This window comes from Zeus faber, assembly GCF_960531495.2.
Source record: "Zeus faber genome assembly, chromosome: 14".
In the NCBI taxonomy this organism is placed as follows: Eukaryota; Metazoa; Chordata; class Actinopteri; order Zeiformes; family Zeidae; genus Zeus; species Zeus faber.
Genome location: NC_137200.1, coordinates 14,577,878 through 14,596,265, shown reverse-complemented (window position 1 = coordinate 14,596,265; position 18,388 = coordinate 14,577,878). Strand labels below are relative to the sequence as shown.

General features: G+C 42.9%; 1 protein-coding gene across 1 annotated transcript; it reads right to left on the bottom strand.

The window, feature by feature from the left end:
* Window positions 1-667: 667 nt before the first annotated feature.
* vps11 (VPS11 core subunit of CORVET and HOPS complexes) lies at window positions 668-18,021 on the bottom strand. The gene is made up of 16 exons (XM_080014151.1): window positions 17,871-18,021; window positions 16,424-16,572; window positions 16,178-16,313; window positions 13,757-13,920; window positions 12,784-13,031; window positions 11,441-11,642; window positions 11,181-11,332; window positions 10,340-10,526; window positions 9,362-9,505; window positions 6,764-6,961; window positions 6,457-6,618; window positions 5,179-5,312; window positions 4,396-4,598; window positions 3,227-3,398; window positions 1,970-2,192; window positions 668-1,163 (listed from the first exon to the last, which is right to left on the bottom strand). The coding sequence occupies exons 1-16, from the start codon at window positions 18,010-18,012 to the stop codon at window positions 999-1,001; spliced, it is 2,781 nt and encodes a 926-aa protein (XP_079870277.1). The 5' UTR covers window positions 18,013-18,021; the 3' UTR covers window positions 668-998.
* Window positions 18,022-18,388: the final 367 nt, after the last annotated feature.

The window sequence follows — 18,388 nt, the reverse complement described above, 5'->3', positions numbered from 1 at the left end:
CTTCACTTTTTTTTTTTTTTTTTGTTATTGCTCAGAAGACGGACAGAACTCTTGCCAAACATCTGCCACCATGAAGTTGCAATTATTCCAGGACAACGCCTTCAGACTGTGCTATTAAAAAACAAAAACATTGTCATTCAGGTTCAAGCTAGAATAAAATACCGAAGTGTAGAGTACAAGGCACCCAACTATAACATTTTAGCCAGTAGTGCCAAATACCTCTATTACACCGAGGTTTATTTGGCCGTGCAGACGTAATTGAATTGAAATGCCGACGTCAGAATAAAATTGTCAAAAGAATATTATTTTATCATTTACGGGCGCCCCCTACCGCCAGCAATTGCAAACAGCAGCTAAAATGAATGGGCCAGAGGACGACGTCGCTTAAAAATCCACAACCATGAATCTGGTTGTTCCTTTGAGGTTCTCTCCCCCCCAAATAACCTCAAAAGTCGTTAGCCAATGAGGCCATTGGCATCTCAACCTTATTGACATGGTTCGGACCTCAGCTTCCGTAGCCGATGACAGAAAATCACAACACGTGCAGCCTGGAGAAAAATGTTTTTTTCTCAAATTCTAACCATACCAATGGCCTTCCAGAACGACTTCTTTTTCAACGTTGTTTCTTCAGGCAGCATCACAAAGCGTGTATGAACGACTCCTGTAAAATGATTGAATGCTGTTTATTGTGCAAGATTATAGAGAAGCATCGGCAAAGAGAAAGAAACCAAGCATGAGAAAAGCATTGTTTTAAGGTTGTACAGAGTATCACACGTTTAAACCTGAATTACTTTTTACAGTCACAGTGCCCCCCAATGGAAAAGGGGTTTGTGACAACAGCCATCAAGTCCATCACAGATAATGCAGCAGGCATTTTATTTTTCACTTCCTACGCTAAATAAAGTGCAAGTTGACCTTGTGGTTTCAGACCGGCTCAACAACATGAAGCTGACACAAAATGGCCCCCGCAGACCACACCCCCGTCGCACGAGGAGCGTCTAGCTGTTCCTCTTGGTGTGGATGAGAAGGTCCCTCTGGAGGTCCGCTTCCAGGCTCCCAGCGCTCCTGCTGCCAGGAGGGTCCGTCACCAGCGTCAGCTTGTTGAACACGCCGCGACCAAAGTAGTCGGCCACCACGGAGAAGCCGTCGTTGGAGCTGCGGAGCTGAGACCCAGCGCGAGAAAGAGATAATGGATCCAACCATTCAACACAACATCAAACTGAATGAAACGTCGACCCATGAGGGCCAATGGGACTGTGAATAAAAAATATATATAGATATATAGATCGATAAGATAGAGCACATCACTATACATTTCTTATCAGTTTCATCTCTTTCTTGACTGCACTGTTTTTTGCTTCCGTCACCGTACACTCAACACCAGAAGCTGTGGCTTGTGGGCGTTCCTATTCAGCTCATCGCGGAGTAGCTGCCATTGCAGCAGATAAACAGATGTGATTGCAAATGTCTATTTTTTTTTTTTTCAGTAACACGGTTATTTTTATTTATAAATTAAATAAAAAAATAAAAATTTAAAAATATATACATTTACATATTACATATATTACAGTGCATCATGTAATAAACCTCACCAGGGATTCCAACTACCTGCCAAATCTTTTTCCATGCATCACTTTTCTAAAATTACGTCTCTGTAAACCAACAGAGTTGCATCATAAAGTACGGGGAAACCGGCTACTGCGACATGGAGCTTTTCCTTCATTTTGCGAATAAAAGTTTTGTGGGAACCAAAGTCAAGGGTTTGTTCTCAGTTTACGGACCGTGCGGAATTAGCATAAAGTTGACCTGCACTTTTTCCCCTTTGCTCCTCGTCGCCACCTCCCATTGGAGATGCACAACTTCCAGCCGCTTCTGGTGCGAGCGTACCGTAACGCCCGAATTTCCCTCAGGGGAAGTCTGATCAGACCCCCCAAAATAAAGTGCACTCCTCTCCCTCAGTGGACGTTACCTGTCTGGTGAAGTGGTCGTACAGGTCGCGCTTCTGGTCTTGGGCGCGCAGCATGTCCATGACCTTGCGGTTCTCCGGCGTGCACGTGGGGCACTCGGCCTCGCTCTCGGCGTAGCTCTCGAAGCAGTGCTGGTGGAAGGAGTGGCTGCACAGGAAGTGCACGGACGGCAGCTCCAGGGGGCTGTTGCACATGTTGCACTTGGTCTTCTGGAAAATCTTTGCACTGCCGGGGAGAATACAAAAAAACAAAAGAACAAAAAAAAAAAAAAAAAAAAAAGGGAGGAGAGAGCTTAGGAGTGCTTGTGGAAGAGATGGCAATTTTCGACACGGAAAATTGAAACGCGTCAAAATCTTTGGGGAAATATTTCATTATCCCAGCTCACTGAATTATTTAATAAAAATCTTTGAATTATATGATTCCATTTAATGATATAGATAAAAGGCAGCCTTCCACGTGTTTAGAATGGAATGGCTGCAATGACATTATCGGCCACTAGATGTCGTTGAGCAGAAGTTGTAGTGTTGAGCAGAAGTTACGAAGCGTTTCAAAGCCGTTGTTCTGAACGTCATGAAATTCAGGTTTCAAAGTTTAGAATTGCGGGGCCTCGGGGTTTTTTTTTACAGAACCTTTCAAGCAACTTGACGATCAGACAAACTATACAACCTAAAAATGTAATTGGTTCGAATGAGCCAAGGCACATCATCAGAGTCTGAATTCTCCTATTAAAAAGGACTGTATTGGGGTCAGATTGAGTTTCAGACAGTCTTTTACATGTCCCCGGACAATTTTCCTGATAATAGCTTCGATTTTTAATGCTGTCTCTAGTTTGGGGTTTTGAACTATTCTAATGATAAGGTGAGAACCCTTCCTGGCAAAACCAACTACAAAAACATGTATTCCAGTCAAAGTAACATAATTCTGCTGTATTTTGTGTTTGATCATTTAATGTGAAGCAATGGCTGCTCACACAAAAATACTACAAAATGAAGCAACTTTGACCTGTAAGCATAGCGGTCAGTGGACCGGGAGATTAGGGCCGGGCGATGAGAGATAGGTAAGAGGTCATTTTAAGGTCATCATATTGTTTGAATTTTCCAAAGCCCGAAAATAGAGATAACAAAAAAAAAAAAAAAACAACAATCGAACAATGTGAGCTATCATCAGGAAAAACGGGGAGGGGTCCGAGCCTCGCCAGCTCTGGGAGGGTTCTGAGGGACATTAGCTTTAGCGTGCAGGTGGAGTAGGGGGTTAGCCACCTGCTCCTCAGCTCCTGGATCTCGGAGCGAAGGTGGGCCGTCTCATCGCGGTACTGGCGGATCTTGCGCTCGTCGTCCTCGATCTGCTGGCTCTCCCTCTGCAGCTTGTTGATGAGGTAGTCCTTGATGACGGACAGCGTGGCCGTTGAGTTGTGCGCCAGTGTCTGCACCACTGTGGCGAGAAAAATAAGAAATTAAAAAAAAAAACAAAAAAAAAACACGTGACACCAATTTTCAACTGCATCCAGTTGCATAATACCATGATGCGTAGCTGGTGGTTTAATTGACAGAAATCCACTTTGTATAAGTGAGAAATACTGTTCATCCAAGCGGGCATAATTATTTGAGCAGATGGTTCGATTCCACAATCATATCCAAGTCAACACCCAAGTCTAAGGGGGATTTTAAACACATGTTAGTGTTTCAATAAATACAATGTGAATTAGGTGAGTTTCCTGGTGTGCTAGTTGCAGAATTAACAGTCCAGCAAATGCTTTTCATGTTCCAATGTTCAATGTCAATAAATGGCTCTTATGCAATAGGTAGACATGAATTAGCCCAAGTTTTATTTCATGCCACTATTACAGTGGCAAGACCGATTGTTTATTACAATTATATGTCTGACAATTAATCGTCAACAAAATTCCACAGACGTCGCTACAGTTCAATATTAAAACCGATTGAAATTTGGACAGATTGGTACACAGGATTATCCCCACTAGCCTCCTGTTGCCTCCTAAACAGAGAAATGAGTTCTGTTGCAATTTTGTATAGAAATTGTTTTTATTGATTTTGAGAGAAAATCTGCGTCATTAGTATTGCTTTAGCCTTGTTTGTTGGAAGTGTAGCGATTCAAGTTCACTGATGATTTGGGAGACAAGAGGGTGACAATTTAATTGCCCAAGCACAAAATCTCCATGAAGTGATAGGACAGCGCTCCCCAGTGGGTCCTTTTTTGAGAACGCCTTAAGCCCATTTCTAAACAATTCAGAACCATTTTTTCCATCCAGCTGTTGCAGTTGAAGATGTTGGGTTGCTGTACTTTTTTGATAAAATCTCCAGACTTTGGATACCAACCTTGACAAGGAACACAAAATCAACAGCATCCAATCAACCCTTCCCAGAAGGGAGCCAGGTAAACACACTCGCTTTCACACAGTGCAGCTCACCCAGCAGCGGAGGCATCAGGTTGTTCTGGTCGATGTGCTGCAACACCTGGCTGATGTAGGACTTGCAGTCCTCCTCCTTGCTGGCGAAGTAGCCCAGAGCCTGCTCCCAGAGACATGCCTCCTGCTCCCCGTAGCGCTTGCAGGCCTCCACCACCTTTCCGTACTCCTCGTTCTGCATGTGGTAGTGCATGATCTGCTGGTACCTGCATGGAGCGCGGCCACGGCCACCCATTACACTTTGAGTTCCAGATACCAAATACAACTTAGGAAGAAACCTGACAGCTACACACAGTTTGAAAGAGATCCCGTACCTGCTCAAAATGTTCCACAACCCCATTAAAAGGCTTTAAATTAATGGATTGTTAACTTTGACATTTGCTAAGATTACAATTGGTGGGATAAACTTTTCTCTCCATTAGCATGTAATTTGTCTCCCAAAGCACAAATCCTTTAGTAGCAGATCGCGTGCAAGATGGCGGTAATGTGCATGCAGCTGCTGATTTGTGAAATCCTAATGATTAAATTGTATAGTTGCTAATATTTGAAACCCAATGAGCAGAAATGGTTAGTATTTCTTCCTTATTCCTGAGAAATATGCTGAACTATTTTGCTGAATTACAAATCCCATTCAGGGGATACAGCAATGCAAATGTTTTGTGTGCTGGTCCGGTATTAAGAGGATAGCGTTGCAACCGAGTTCTCCGGGGACCGCGACTGTTATTATCGTCGTTATGACTGGCCGACAAGATCATCATATTATGACATCAAATCCAGCGAGCTCACAGTTTGCCCTTTTCGTAGAGGTACAGCACCCCCTCCTTGAAGTTGTGCATCTGACAGAGCACCAGCGCCTTGTCAAACACGGTGTAGTCGCTCCGCAGCAGGGACAACGCTGCCCCCTGCAGGACCTTCTTTTTCTGCAAGACAAAACAAGACCGCACATCTTCAGGCAAGGGCACACATGTACACACAGGTACACACTACAAGATAATAAAGCACATTTCTGACCCCATTACCCACTTCCGACGACTGTAAAAGAAAAAAAATGGATGGTTTTTAGGATTATCTTGCCAGATTATCCTGCGAGGTACGTTACGAGTGTTTTTTTTACTTCCCCCGATCTCCTCAAAAGTCTGTCTTGGCGGTATAGACCGCAAAACATGTTCAACATTTACGATCCGATATACTGTAGTGTGGGGGGGGGACTCGAAGACCAATAGCCAATTGGGAGCTAACCTGACTGAAACGTCATAAGCATAAAGCATCATATACAGTCCATGTTCACATCGTTTCTATGATTTCATCCATTGTTTATTTCTTTCATTTTGGACCTCTGTAAAAAAATAAAAAATAAAAAAATTGCATCGCTAGTTCAAGCCTGTGGCCACTATGTTTGTTTACTCAAAAGTCACATTTGATCGCGCAAGATTTCTGGTTTTAAGAGTCACGACTCTGGTTATGTCGCGTAGCCACAACTCCATGGCTCTGTGGCTTTGCGAGATTAGGACTCTGGTTGTTGGTGAATGGAACCTGGTAGTGTGTGCTGCTGTTTTGGCAAAATGTTTTCTCCACACACTATACAGTCATAAACGAAAATATTGGCACCAGAGCTGTTTTGGCAGCACGAGGAGGAGCTAATGAATGATAGCGTATTATGAGAGGTAGGGGAATTGAGGTTAAGAAGAGTGAAAAAAACCCAATTTGAATTGTCTTTGAAATTCAACTCAACAATTGTAACTTATTCTAAGTCTTAAATAATTATTAACCATATTTAGTCTTCCACAGCAAACATCTAAGCATATTTTTGAGAGAATTTTCAAATGCAGTATTTTTATTCCCAGTGATTTCAAACAGAAGAATGGAGGATCTTACACTATTGTAGAGTTTTAAAAACTAAAACACACTTTTAAAATCAGGCTTGATTGGTGCAAATTCACGCAATAGAAACACAGGATCTGACCACAATCTTACCAAATTCTACAAATGCAAACTGGAATAAGCCTGCGTCCTGATTCAGACAGTATCATGCATGTTGCGATAGTGAATGGATTTGGGGCCGACCTCGGGGTCCTGTTCGTGCGCCCAGTCGTGCAGACGGAGCTCCAGTAGCGTATCATAAACCCCCGGTGGAGAGAAGGGCTCCACCTCGATCATGTGCTCCAGGAAGGCCTTCAGCTCCCGTCGGTTGTTAGCGAAGATTGGGATGAACTCCTCCGAGTTGGCCTGCAGCCACAAGGTACATTGACAGAGAGTGAGAAAAGTACTTTCAAGAGACTGAAGTGTGGATAAATGAGATAATGAATAAGGAATTCTAAGATATTAAGGAACATACACGCCACGTTTAACTCAAGGTTTTAAGCCAACTGACCTTATTTGCGAGACCCTTTGCCACGGCATCTCTGTCGGCCACCTCTCGTTTGGGCTGGTAGTCGGTGCAGAGGCCCTTCAGGAGCAGCGTGGTCCCCTCGGGGACGTGGTGCATCAGGGTCTTGCCGTAACGCTTCATGTTGCTCTCCGCTTGCTCAAAAGGCAGACGGTCGATGTAGCGCAGGGCTTCCTGGTAGTTCTGTGACACAGAGCCAAAGGGAGATGTGGAGCGGAAGCAAAAAAGTCTGGGTTAAGATGCCGGTCTCAGAGTGTAAATTGGTCAAAACAGCACATAATGAATGACATTCTATGAGATTAAACTGGCAATCCTGATAATCAGCTGTGTTGGGTGGATTACACTACAAGTCCCAGAAAAAGCCACCCCCCACCCCATCTATATTGACAGTTTAGTGACCACAACTAGCTACGCGGCTTTATTGAATTCACCGTGGCTGCCTTCACTTCTGGCGTACGCCCATTCAGTGCAATTCTTGCCGGCAAAGGCGGAAGACGTCACATCCAACAACAGAAACAGCACATAGAGGAGTACATAAGAACAATTATTTTGATTTCAACTTTAATTCAGTATTTTCAAGTTGCCTGTTCTGTGACAAAGACGGAATGGGACATATTTTATTCTTTTGTTTTATTATGTATACTTTATTAATCCCTCTGGGGGAAATTAGTTCTCTGAATTTGACCTATCCTAGAATCTTACATCTCCAGAAGCAGTGGGTTGCCCCACGGCGGCGCGCTGGGACCAACTTCAGGTCTTGACGGATGCCTTGCTCAGGGGCATCGGCAGGAGTGTCTAACCCTGACATGCATGTCTTTTGGAGTGACGGGAAAACCGGAGCACCCGGAGGAAACCCATGTGAACATGAAGAGAACATGCAGACAAAGAAAGGCCCCTGTCAGGGTCGAACCCAGGCGGATTCGAGCCTGTGTACAAGAGCTTCCGTTAGAAAAAATAGTGCCGGTCGACGTGTCCTGGAAGATTTACATTTCCAGGACAAATGGGAGGGATTGTGGTCAAATATTATCTGTGTTTATTGAGCTTCAAAACAATTGATAAGCAGGCTCTATAGAAAATGACATCATCAAGGCGTGTAGATGTATTACATTTTTAATTGAATATTTAAAATAAAACTAGTCCCGTCAGTGAAGGCCATTTAATAAATAAAGAAATAAATAGATAAACAAACAAACAAACAAACATTACGAATGTTAACGCGAAATCAACTAATTTCCATTTGTGAACAATAAATAACAAGTGCAGCCGCTTTAATTCACATTTCACTAAAATAACATTTTGATCAAATCAAAAACAAAATAAATATAGCAAGTAGTTCTAAATTAATAATAAAGTTTGTGGTGTTGTGTCGCGTCGACGTATTTTACAAAATTAATATTTACTGTCTGCTTTTGGTCGGAACTTAAATATCCCAAAAAAACGCCAAACTATGGATGTATGTGTCCCAACACCACATCATCTTTCTATTTCTCCTCAGAGTTCTAGACGCTGTGCTCTGCCTCCGCTCTGTGTGTGTGTGTGTGTGTCTACTGTGTTTACAAGTGCAACCTGTCCACAAGGGAAGGGGTGCGGCTTAGTTCTATATCGGCAAACGTGATTGGTCAGAGGTGAACCTTTCAGGTCAGCTTTAGATCGTCCAAACTGACTGGCTTCCTGTTGCAGCTTGCCGAGCGCTGAAATGATCAGATCTACAGACTTCATCGAAATGATCCACCCAGTGCAAATTCAAATTGTGCTTGGGGGGAATTATTTTCACCGGACATTATGACCGGAGTGATTTAAATTTGTCGAACTTCAACAGATTTTCCCGATCAAAAAACAGCAATTACAGGATAGTGGAAACGCTGCTGTGTACATGTGTCTAACCCATAAGATGTATAGGAAAAAGGTGTATGTAAAAGTTGTTATAAATTGTTAAAAATTGTTATAAACTTTGTTCGTGGACGGACTAATCGTTATCGAGGAAATCGGAGACAAATACTTTAGTTAATGAAGTATTTAATCTTGTACAAGAGGAGCAGTTTCAGTGTAACAACACAACAGAGTGCCACAGAGGAAGTGCTCACTCGATTCTCACTGGAGATCTGAGTATTTTTACAGTTTTCAAGGAGTGGCGAAGCTGACGAGTCATTGAGATGTCGGTCAGCAGATGTCGCGATGCCGCCGCATGGGTCCTGCTGATGAGACAGTTTCGCGGATGGGGCAATTTTGTTGGGACAGATCATCTGTTGAAGTTCCCTTATCTGACGGTCGAGAGATGTTGGCTTTCTCCTCTTCACATTATGGCACAGAAACTGACTAGTTCACGTCTTTTTTAAGACATGAATTCTATTTAGCCTTTATAAGAAATGCAAAGTACACATACCTTATACAAAAGTTCATAGGAAAAGTACAGCAAAACATAGACATACAATTCTTATAACAGTGTACACCTTTTTATATGCCCCATCTTAGTGGACTTTTGTTGACAAATATGTCAGCCATGTTTCAAGCAACGAGGTGTGTAATTTCTAGTTTAAGGTCCTGGCTTATAGTAACCTGTATAAAGTGGTTGTATCCACTGACCTTCAGGTCTTCCAGCTGGATCTTGAGGTACCACTCGTGGTGCATGTGCTTCTCAGCCAGGAAGACGGCGTGGCTGTGGTAGCTGGCCTGCCGCAGAACCTTGATGGCAATCTCAACATTGAAGTGTACCTCGCTCTCGCTGCTCTGTGAAAGACATGAACAGGGAGTAAGAGCTTTAGAAAATAAAATAAAAATAAAAGCCACGGAAATTTAAGACTTTGGAAACAATATGTGTATGAATTACAATCCAACTCAACATACACAATTGCCTGGTCACAATAACTTGAGCTGACCGTGATCATTTAGAGTCCATAATCGTCAACTGCCATTCAATTTTATGGGAATTGTTTTTCAACAAAAGGTGAAAAGCTATGAGAAAAAACAACTCAAAAATGAGGTTTCTTTATGAGGTGGATGTGTGTTATTACACTAACAAAATGTTGCTGAATGAGTGCCCCCTTTTCATGTGGGACAACATTTGGTTCTGAGAATTTTGTCGGGAACCAGTTTTTTGTTATGAAACCTTATTTGCAGGAAATAAGCCTGTACTGTTTAATATATAGTCATATCATAAGCTTATACTATACTGTAAGCTTATGATGGTGGTGTCGTATAAAATGAACGAAAAAGATAAAATAATCACAATTACTTGTAGCAATTAGTCATAAACTACAATTTCATGACTACATGAATAAAGAACATGTTGGCGCTTATGCTTATTTTGGCATAATCACGGTCAAAGTAATGGCTGGGAATGTCGATTTGTCTTTTGTCAGCGTAAATTATAACATAGGTTTGGTTGAATGCGTTTCCTGCCCATCATTTACACTAAAAACTTCTCCTATTTTAGGTTTGTTTGTTGAGGAGATATCCAGTTATGGTCATGCAGGCGTAAACACTAATTCTACTAATGACCACATACATCCTTTTCTGAGCTATTTAAGAAAGACGGTTCACGCTGGGCTGGAGTCACTCCACCTTGATGAACTCCTCCAGCTTGGAGCTGTCCTTCAGCTTGGTGTAGCAGTTGAGCAGCAGTGTGGTGTGGTCTGCATTGGCCAGCGACTGCCTGTGCAGGGCCTGCAGGTACGCTGTCAGGTTGTGGATCCGCTGCGCGTCCAGGAACTTCCGAATCACGTAGGATGGCTCCAGCTTCCCAATGGTGCTGTGAAACAGAAGACAAAAAAAAAAAAAAAACTACAAGATAAAATAAAAGACAAGTGATTGGATTTATGGATTGGGCGGACTTAGTGGCAAAACGGGAAACCTCTGAATGCCTGTAGACGGACGGTAGAACAAAAAAATCTATTTCCTCTGCTTGTTGGGGTCAGTATCTCAGTATCTCCCTGTAATCGCTGACTAACTTCGAATGACAGCAGGAAGTATTTTCCATGACATATGGCTTTGACCTGTTCCATGTTCTTAGGATCTATATTTCCCCTTCAGTAGCGACACACCAGAACAGAACAACCAGATGTATCATTAACAGATGTTGACAGGCACACTAACAGTCAGACTACTTTGTCAGCTCTGTCAAACTCAAACTTCTCTGTTCAGTCATGGAGCGCTCTTTCTCATTTATGGGGTGGAATAATGATTTTCATGCCTTTTTTTTTTTAAGATTTTTTTTTGGGCATTTTCATGCTTTATTCGACAGTGCAGAGAGAAAGGCAAGGCAGGCGGCAGAGATAGTGGATGACATGCAGCAAAGGGTCTCGTGCTGGAATCGAGCCTTGAAGATGGTGCGCTCCACTGAGGCGCCCGATTTTCATGCATGAACTAATGAAAATTCAGTTTGGACTGGTTTTCATGTGGTCACCGTATGTATTGCTGGATGGCTCCGTCGTGGTCTCCCTTCAGGTAGAGGTGATCCCCATACTGTCTGAAAATCTCCGACAGCCCGTCACTGTCCAGGTGTTGGCTCTTTGCCAAGTTAATGGCCATAACAAATAGGTTCTTCTTGAAAAGCATCTAAACGTGCAAAAAACACCAACCTGATCAACATCACAGTATTTTAAGACTGAAGCAGGAAATATACAGACATAGGTCACTGTCGCCGTTCTTATTTTAAATATTTACCTCTAATTTGGTCTGCGTGTCCTTTTCCTGGAGGACGAACACCTTGCCGTCTCTCGTCAGGATGTAGAAGGAGCCCCACTCTGCCAGCACATCCACAATGTCGTCAAAAGGGGCACTGTAGGCGATGAACTTGTTGTCCAGGTCGTAGATGGTGAGGAGCTGCTTTTCTGAGGGCGATGTCTCTCTGCTGCCGTATCCCGTCCTGGGACAAGTGGAGACAGCAGAGCAAGAACCGCGAGAATTACAATTACGAAAACTACAAAAGGATTTGATTTGGCTCGAGGCAAAACCTTGGCTCACTCTGAGGTCGTAGGGTTTGACTTTTAGTTGTGAGTCAAATGTGTGGTATAGATGCAGCCTCAAAATAACAAAAAATGTGATGTACCATGCTCAAACTACTGCCAACAATATGACTAGTACAAAACCACTGCTTTGTTTTATTCAAAGTAGGGCTGTGATGATAACTGCACGACCACGGTCACGTGATGTCACTCGGGGATGACCTCAAAACACAAACACAAACACGCACACACACACACACACACACACACACACACACACACACACACACACAGTGTGTGTGTTTGTGTGTGTCTGTGTGTGTGTGTGTGTTGTTACAATGACAGGTGTAATAAGTAACAAGGTGAGTAATGTTATAAACTTCACCTGTCAGTGGTTTTAATGTTGCGGCTGATCTGTGTGTGTGCGCCAGGGGAAGGGACAGAAAGTCCATTTAACATACGGGGGATTTATTTTGTGTGTGTGTGTCAGAGATACTCGCAGAAGAAAAACACACCACCGACCACCATGATCAGCACCAGCACCGTAAACCATCTGGCGCTAAACGGCGGCATTTCGGTGTTACTGTGCAGGATGCCCTGGGTCAGCGCACTGATGCCAAAGCTTCCCATCAGGCATCTTCCAACTTCCATCCAGCCTGGAGCCGGTTAGATGCTCATCATGACACCCATTGTGAATGGTAGATCCCAGGCTTCTGTGTGGTGTTGGTGGTGATTATTTCTTCTCAGCACCCTCGTGCTCATCAGTCACATCAACTGGATCGCCGGGTTCCACACTCCATGATTGGCGACGGCAGCGTGCCGGTGATGGGGGGATGTCAACACTTCCACAGAGGAGACGTGTTTTTAAATAGCATTAATAGACTGTAAAGTTCAACAAAAAAGACCATAATCCGCCCCCCCCTCTCTCCAGGGGAGGGTGGTGCCTCCCTGATTGTTCTTTCCTCCAATGTCCGATCCAGAATTTTTTTTTGGTCCAATACAGATACTGTGTATTGGATTTGTGCTATCGCAAATGAGTCAAATGGTTAAGACTCTACTTACTTGCCAGGTGATTTGGTGTCTTTAATGAGCAGCAGCAGGTAGCCTCGGTGCCAGTGGGCCAGCAGCTTGTGTCCGTCGAAGGCGAAGCAGGGCCCTCGCTCATCTGGCTGATACAAGTACACACACTCGTCACCGGCTACGATAAACTGGGAGTCCTGGGAAGGATCCGTGAGGGAGGAGCAACGCAGTGCACACCCATGCGTGTCCAGTTCCAGTTTCGGGTACTCCTTGATGGAAAGGGTGTAGCACTGGCCACAGGGAGAAAAAATGAAATCAGGAAGAAGTAAAAGAGATAATCTAGCATCGATAAGGTTGAGGGCGTTTCTAAGAAAAAGGCCCCAGTGGAATGCATTTAAATGATAACAATGCTCCACAGATGTAAACTGAGAAATTTAAGTATTAATATATTAATATAAGTATCATATTAATTCTAAAAGGTTGTACATTTAGTTTTAGATGGCAGATGTGTATTTATTTATGCATTATATTGTGATATAGATATTAAAGATTTAAAGTTACAATAGGCCAAATTCAATCTGCGATTAGTAAATTATGTTCAAACTTAGACAGTTTAAAAAAAATTACCAATATCACGTTCACAAATTCTCTCTATCCCATGTCATTTCATACTACCTACTACTCATATAGTAAAATCTTTTGTAAAAGTATTCCATAAATCAGAGCTATTAAACTTTCCCCTGCTCATTAATGAAAGTGGTATGGCAGATGTGTATGTTACCAATTTTTTTGTGTATTTACATTTTACTTTCCTGATCTTCAGGTTGTGTCAATTTCTGATCTTTGGTATCCCAGCTGCAGGAACAACTGAATATCGCCCAAGGGCAGCAATAAAGTGCTACTTTAACATATCTTATCAAAGCGTTGAATTAAGTCACAAGTGGGTTTGTTATTTAGCCAGCGCAACAAATTAACATCTTCAAAACCAGCAAAAAGTGGAATCCTAATAACTTACGTAGACTTTCTCAAGAGTGGCAACAAACAGATTAGTGACCTTGCCGACTTGGCGAAAGGCGAGACCCGTTACTGGGCAAGTGCCCTCGTGCAGGGTCAGAGTTTTGCTGTGCCTATCTCTGGTTATATCACCCTTGGTTAACACCACACTGCCGTCGGTAAAACCTGCCAACAGAAACGGAGTCACTGAATAAGAACACACACACACACACACACACACACACACACACACACACACACACACACACACACACACACACACACACACACACACACACACACACACACACACACACACACACACACACACACACACACACACACACTTCCAATCACTGGAGGGCAGCGATCACCAAAATACTATTGTATTGAGGCGGGGGCTTGCATAGAATGTAATGTCATGTGGCAAATGCGGTCTCCCCATTCCAGAAGTGCAGGATTTATTATTTACAAATAAAGTATTTACCCAAGTCCCATAGCAACAGAAATGTGCGTCCCCAAGTCTCACATGGGACACACAGGGTTTTTTTGGAACGGGACAACTCGGTTGTTTAAAATTTTTGTTTCATACATGTAGGAAATAAACAAAAATAAATAGATCTAAAATAATAATACAGGCACGGGAGCCGGCGTGCACCGCTGTCTGACAATTACGTTACTTGCCCACCGCCCCCACCATCATTGAGCTTTTTATTTTATAGAAATAAAACCCCCTTTGGTTAATTTTAGCATATCAGGGCCGACGTTCTTCAAATGAAAAAAAATCGAATTTGTAAAATACTAAGCGTGTTATCAATACTTAAACGCTACAAAATTGCTTGTGTGTGCATAGCAGAGTTGCAGCACAGTCTGTTCATCAAGGGATGAGAAGAGAGAAGGTCTATAGGAGACCTTAGATCAGGTACAGATTGGGATCTGTCTCCCTCCATCCATAATTAGCACCTGTGCATAACGCCACCCCTATTGTAAAATGTCCGGTGTTACCGGTAACACCCGCGTTGTCATGAGTTTATTAACCGGTGGGAAAAATTCCTCACCTTGACATGAGGCTTGAGGACGATTTACAATTAAACTCTATCTGTCTATCGGCGATCGACTCCATGTATTGACATTGACCGAAGAGATATCTATCTATCTATCTATCTATCTATCTATCTATCTATATATATATATATATATATATTTTTTTTTTCTCTTCCTTCTTCTCTGCCAGGAAAAATCTGAGAACTGAAACAGTGTAAGTACAGTTTACCATGTTCTGAAACTGGAGCAGAGAGCAGGAGAGGGGAAGAGGGGGGAATAGGGAGAGAGGGGGTGGAGGGTCTCGCCCTCTCTGCTCAGAGTCGTCCAGTAACCACTGATGATTGGGTCTCACTTTCCCTCTACAGTCCTGTACAGAGACTTTTAGAGGCAGGTACTCAAACAGAAAAAAAGCAAAAAAAAAAAAGCACATGGACCCCCCCCAGCTCCAGTTCTCCGCATTTTGCCGCTCTGGGCAAACGGAGCAGCACAGTGGAAGCCGCTGTGCACACATTGCAGATGTGTCGAGGTTCATGAGGAATATATCCTGCCCAGACAATCCGCTACCTCGACACCCATTCATTTAAAATAAAATAAAAAGCGCGCCTGATAAGAAGGGCACCAGGGGGTCCATGGGACAGGTGCTAACACCGCCCCACCCCCGCACGTACCTGCCTCAATAGGCAAATCTTATGTAATCTCATCGAGAAAGATTTAGATATATTTTGTTTCCTTAATTGTATGGAAAATTGGAAACGTAAAACCTAACTCAAAGAACAGGAGCAGAGGTTTTTTTGTTTTGTTTTTTTTTTCTTCTTCTTCTTTCTGCTCCAGACAGCGTCGCAAGCAGGCTCCCGTGTATGTTTCCTACATGTATGAAACCAAATGTTTGAATACAACTGAGTTAAGGGACTGTCCAAGTCCTTACCCCGTACTGTCCCAAAAAAAACTTTGCGTCCCCACTAGCGGGACGCAAATCTCGCCGTTGCTTTCCATTGCTATGGGACTTAATTTAGTAAAAACTGGACGTTTTTGTGTAAATACTTGACAGTAATAAATCTTGTACTTCCGGAACGGGGAGACCGCATTTACATTCATCACATTACATTATGTAAGGTCCTATGGGCGCACAAACCCCACTGCACGCAGCCCCCCGATTAAATTGTGTATTGCTGATCTCTGCCTAGCAATCAGCATCTTGCACGATTGCCCAAGCCTACTTGGCATCCCTACTCCACACAGAAGGGAGCATGGTGCCAACAGCGCTCCAGGTGGGAATCGAACCCAGGACCTTCCTGCTGTGAGGGAGCAGTGCAAGCACTGTGCCAGCGTGCCCACTGGTATCTATTTACAACTTAGGATAGAGAACGGTTCTGTTGTACTTGTGTAACACATGGCTTACCGATGGCCATGAAGTTAAGGTTCTCATGTACGCTGAGGCAGGACACCTCTGTCGGCTTGTTTCCAGGAATCGCTGGGAAAATCCTGGTGCACAGGGGGTTCCCACTGTCTCTCTTGTCCAGGTTCCACACCTTCACCTGTGAAGGGGGTGGCACATTCCCTTTGGTCAGGCTTCATCTCAGACAATAAATTAATTGTGATTTTTTTTTTTTTTTCCTTCCTGTTTTAAGAAAGCTTGTGTACTGACCAGAGGATTTATTCCTTGTTCATCCTGCCCCACTGAAACAAGGATACTGTGCTGCTTCAGTTGATAGAGGTGCGTCACCCTCAGCTTGTAAGCCTGAAAGGAGGTCAGCTGCAGGGAGCGTGTCAAAAGCCAGATCTGGCCATCCATATGTAATACGAACACGGTCAAGGCAAATGAACATGAAAAAGTGCAATCAATCATTTGGCTAAACAATTAATGGCTTGCTAGAACCAGGGCTGCCATGATTGTGAAATTATAGTTCACAATTGTCATTGTCAAATAATTGTGATTAACAACGTCTTTTTTTATTCATTTCACACCACTATAAAAATAAAACGTTTAACATGATATGTTTACCTATGGCAGAAAAGCCATTCATTGTAATTGAAGGTTGGAACATAAAAATGTTGGCAGACACCAAATTTTTTTTCAACCCAATTGATGGAAACTAACCGAATACATATTTTATTTGTTGCAACAGTTCTAACATTGGCTTAATTTCCCCCTTAAATTTGGATGGAAACATTGTGGATTTTAACGATTCCCCAAATAGATTGTGATCTGCTCAAATAATTGCAATCAGGCGATTATGAAATAGTTGTGAGAGCTCTAGACAGAACTAGGTTCGGTAATTTATCACGGCTTCGTAACAGTGTCCATTTAAGTGTATGAACAAATCTTCAAAATATGGTAGCTCAAAGCGTTAGCTCAAGTAAAAGTAATTGCTTCCTACTTAAAAATATGGCTGAGCAATATTGACAAAACAAATACCATGATTGTTTTTTGAGTACCTCCAGGTTGACAATATTTTGGGTGTTTTTGTTAGTAGATGATGAAAACAGTGATAATGATCCACGATGATTGTGGATACTACAAGCAGCTATAGATTAGAACAGCTAGAGCAGTCTGTGAAGTTCGGAAAAATTGCATTACTTTGCTGTAATTAAAAATTGAAGACAACATTTAACTGTAATTTTAATATCACAATATTGGTATATCGCCCAGCCATAAGTTAGCGCCATAAGTTTGCATTGTGCATGAATTATGATCAATTAGTTATGGAAAATATGATTATGATAATCATAGCAATGACATAAAGCATATAGATATCTATATAGGACCATTTTGATAGGAATTCCACCGGCAAAATTAACTATATCGCGATATCACGATAATCGAAAAACAGACCGCGTCTGATATTGATATTGAATCGATGTCGCCCAGCCCCCACTTACAACGCTCAATAGATTAAAAAATAAATCAAAAAAGAAATTAAAAAAAAGTCAGTCATAGCTATGGTTAACCGGGCATTAACTCACAACTATGCAAATGTCTTAGATGTAAGGCTTTACGTTATAGTAAATACAGGTGACGTCACGCCCCAAACCCTGCCACTAGCCCTGACAGCTAGCCTAGCCGCCGTTAGCGGCCGCGTTCGGAACGATATCTCCCAGGACGACGTGCCCTCGGCCGGAGTCCGAGGCAGATATTCCGCTGGGCAGCACGAAGTTCTTCCCATTGTCCCCCGGCTCCTTCACGGTGTCTTTGTCGAAGAAGACGAACCTCCTCCACTGTAGGAACGCCGCCATTTTGTTTGCGCGTAAGGAAGCAGCCACGTGACGCGGGTCATGTGACGCAAGCGTGTGTCTTTTATTATGGGATCGCTCTGCGTCGCGACTTCGTTTGGTGAAACGTGTGAAATTCCGAAGTACTTCCAAAAGGTGGATGGGATCAGTATTAGGAAACGGCCAGGAAAAATAAGTGAAAATGATGGAAGGGGTTCGAAATAATGTCATCTATTCAATATCACTTTTTTTTTGTTTCAATGACATTGTGCGTTTTAAACACCGAACACTGCCCAGGTTTATTAGTTCTGTTGAGAAAGGAGGAGAGGTTCCCCCCCCCCCCTGACAACCTCACACCAAATGAAGCTTTTATGCCCCCGGTGCTCATCTTCCTTTATCG

What these genes read in the sequence shown, in the direction of transcription:
- vps11 (XM_080014151.1), bottom strand. Translation starts at nt 18,012, where the DNA reads ATGGCGGCGTTCCTACAGTGGAGGAGGTTCGTCTTCTTCGACAAAGAC. An exon ending in GCCATCCAGCAATACATACG is followed by an intron (nt 10,527 to 11,180) that starts GTGACCACATGA and finishes TCTGTTTCACAG; the next exon opens with CACCATTGGGAAGCTGGAGC. An exon ending in CAAAGGGTCTCGCAAATAAG is followed by an intron (nt 6,619 to 6,763) that starts GTCAGTTGGCTT and finishes TTGTGGCTGCAG; the next exon opens with GCCAACTCGGAGGAGTTCAT.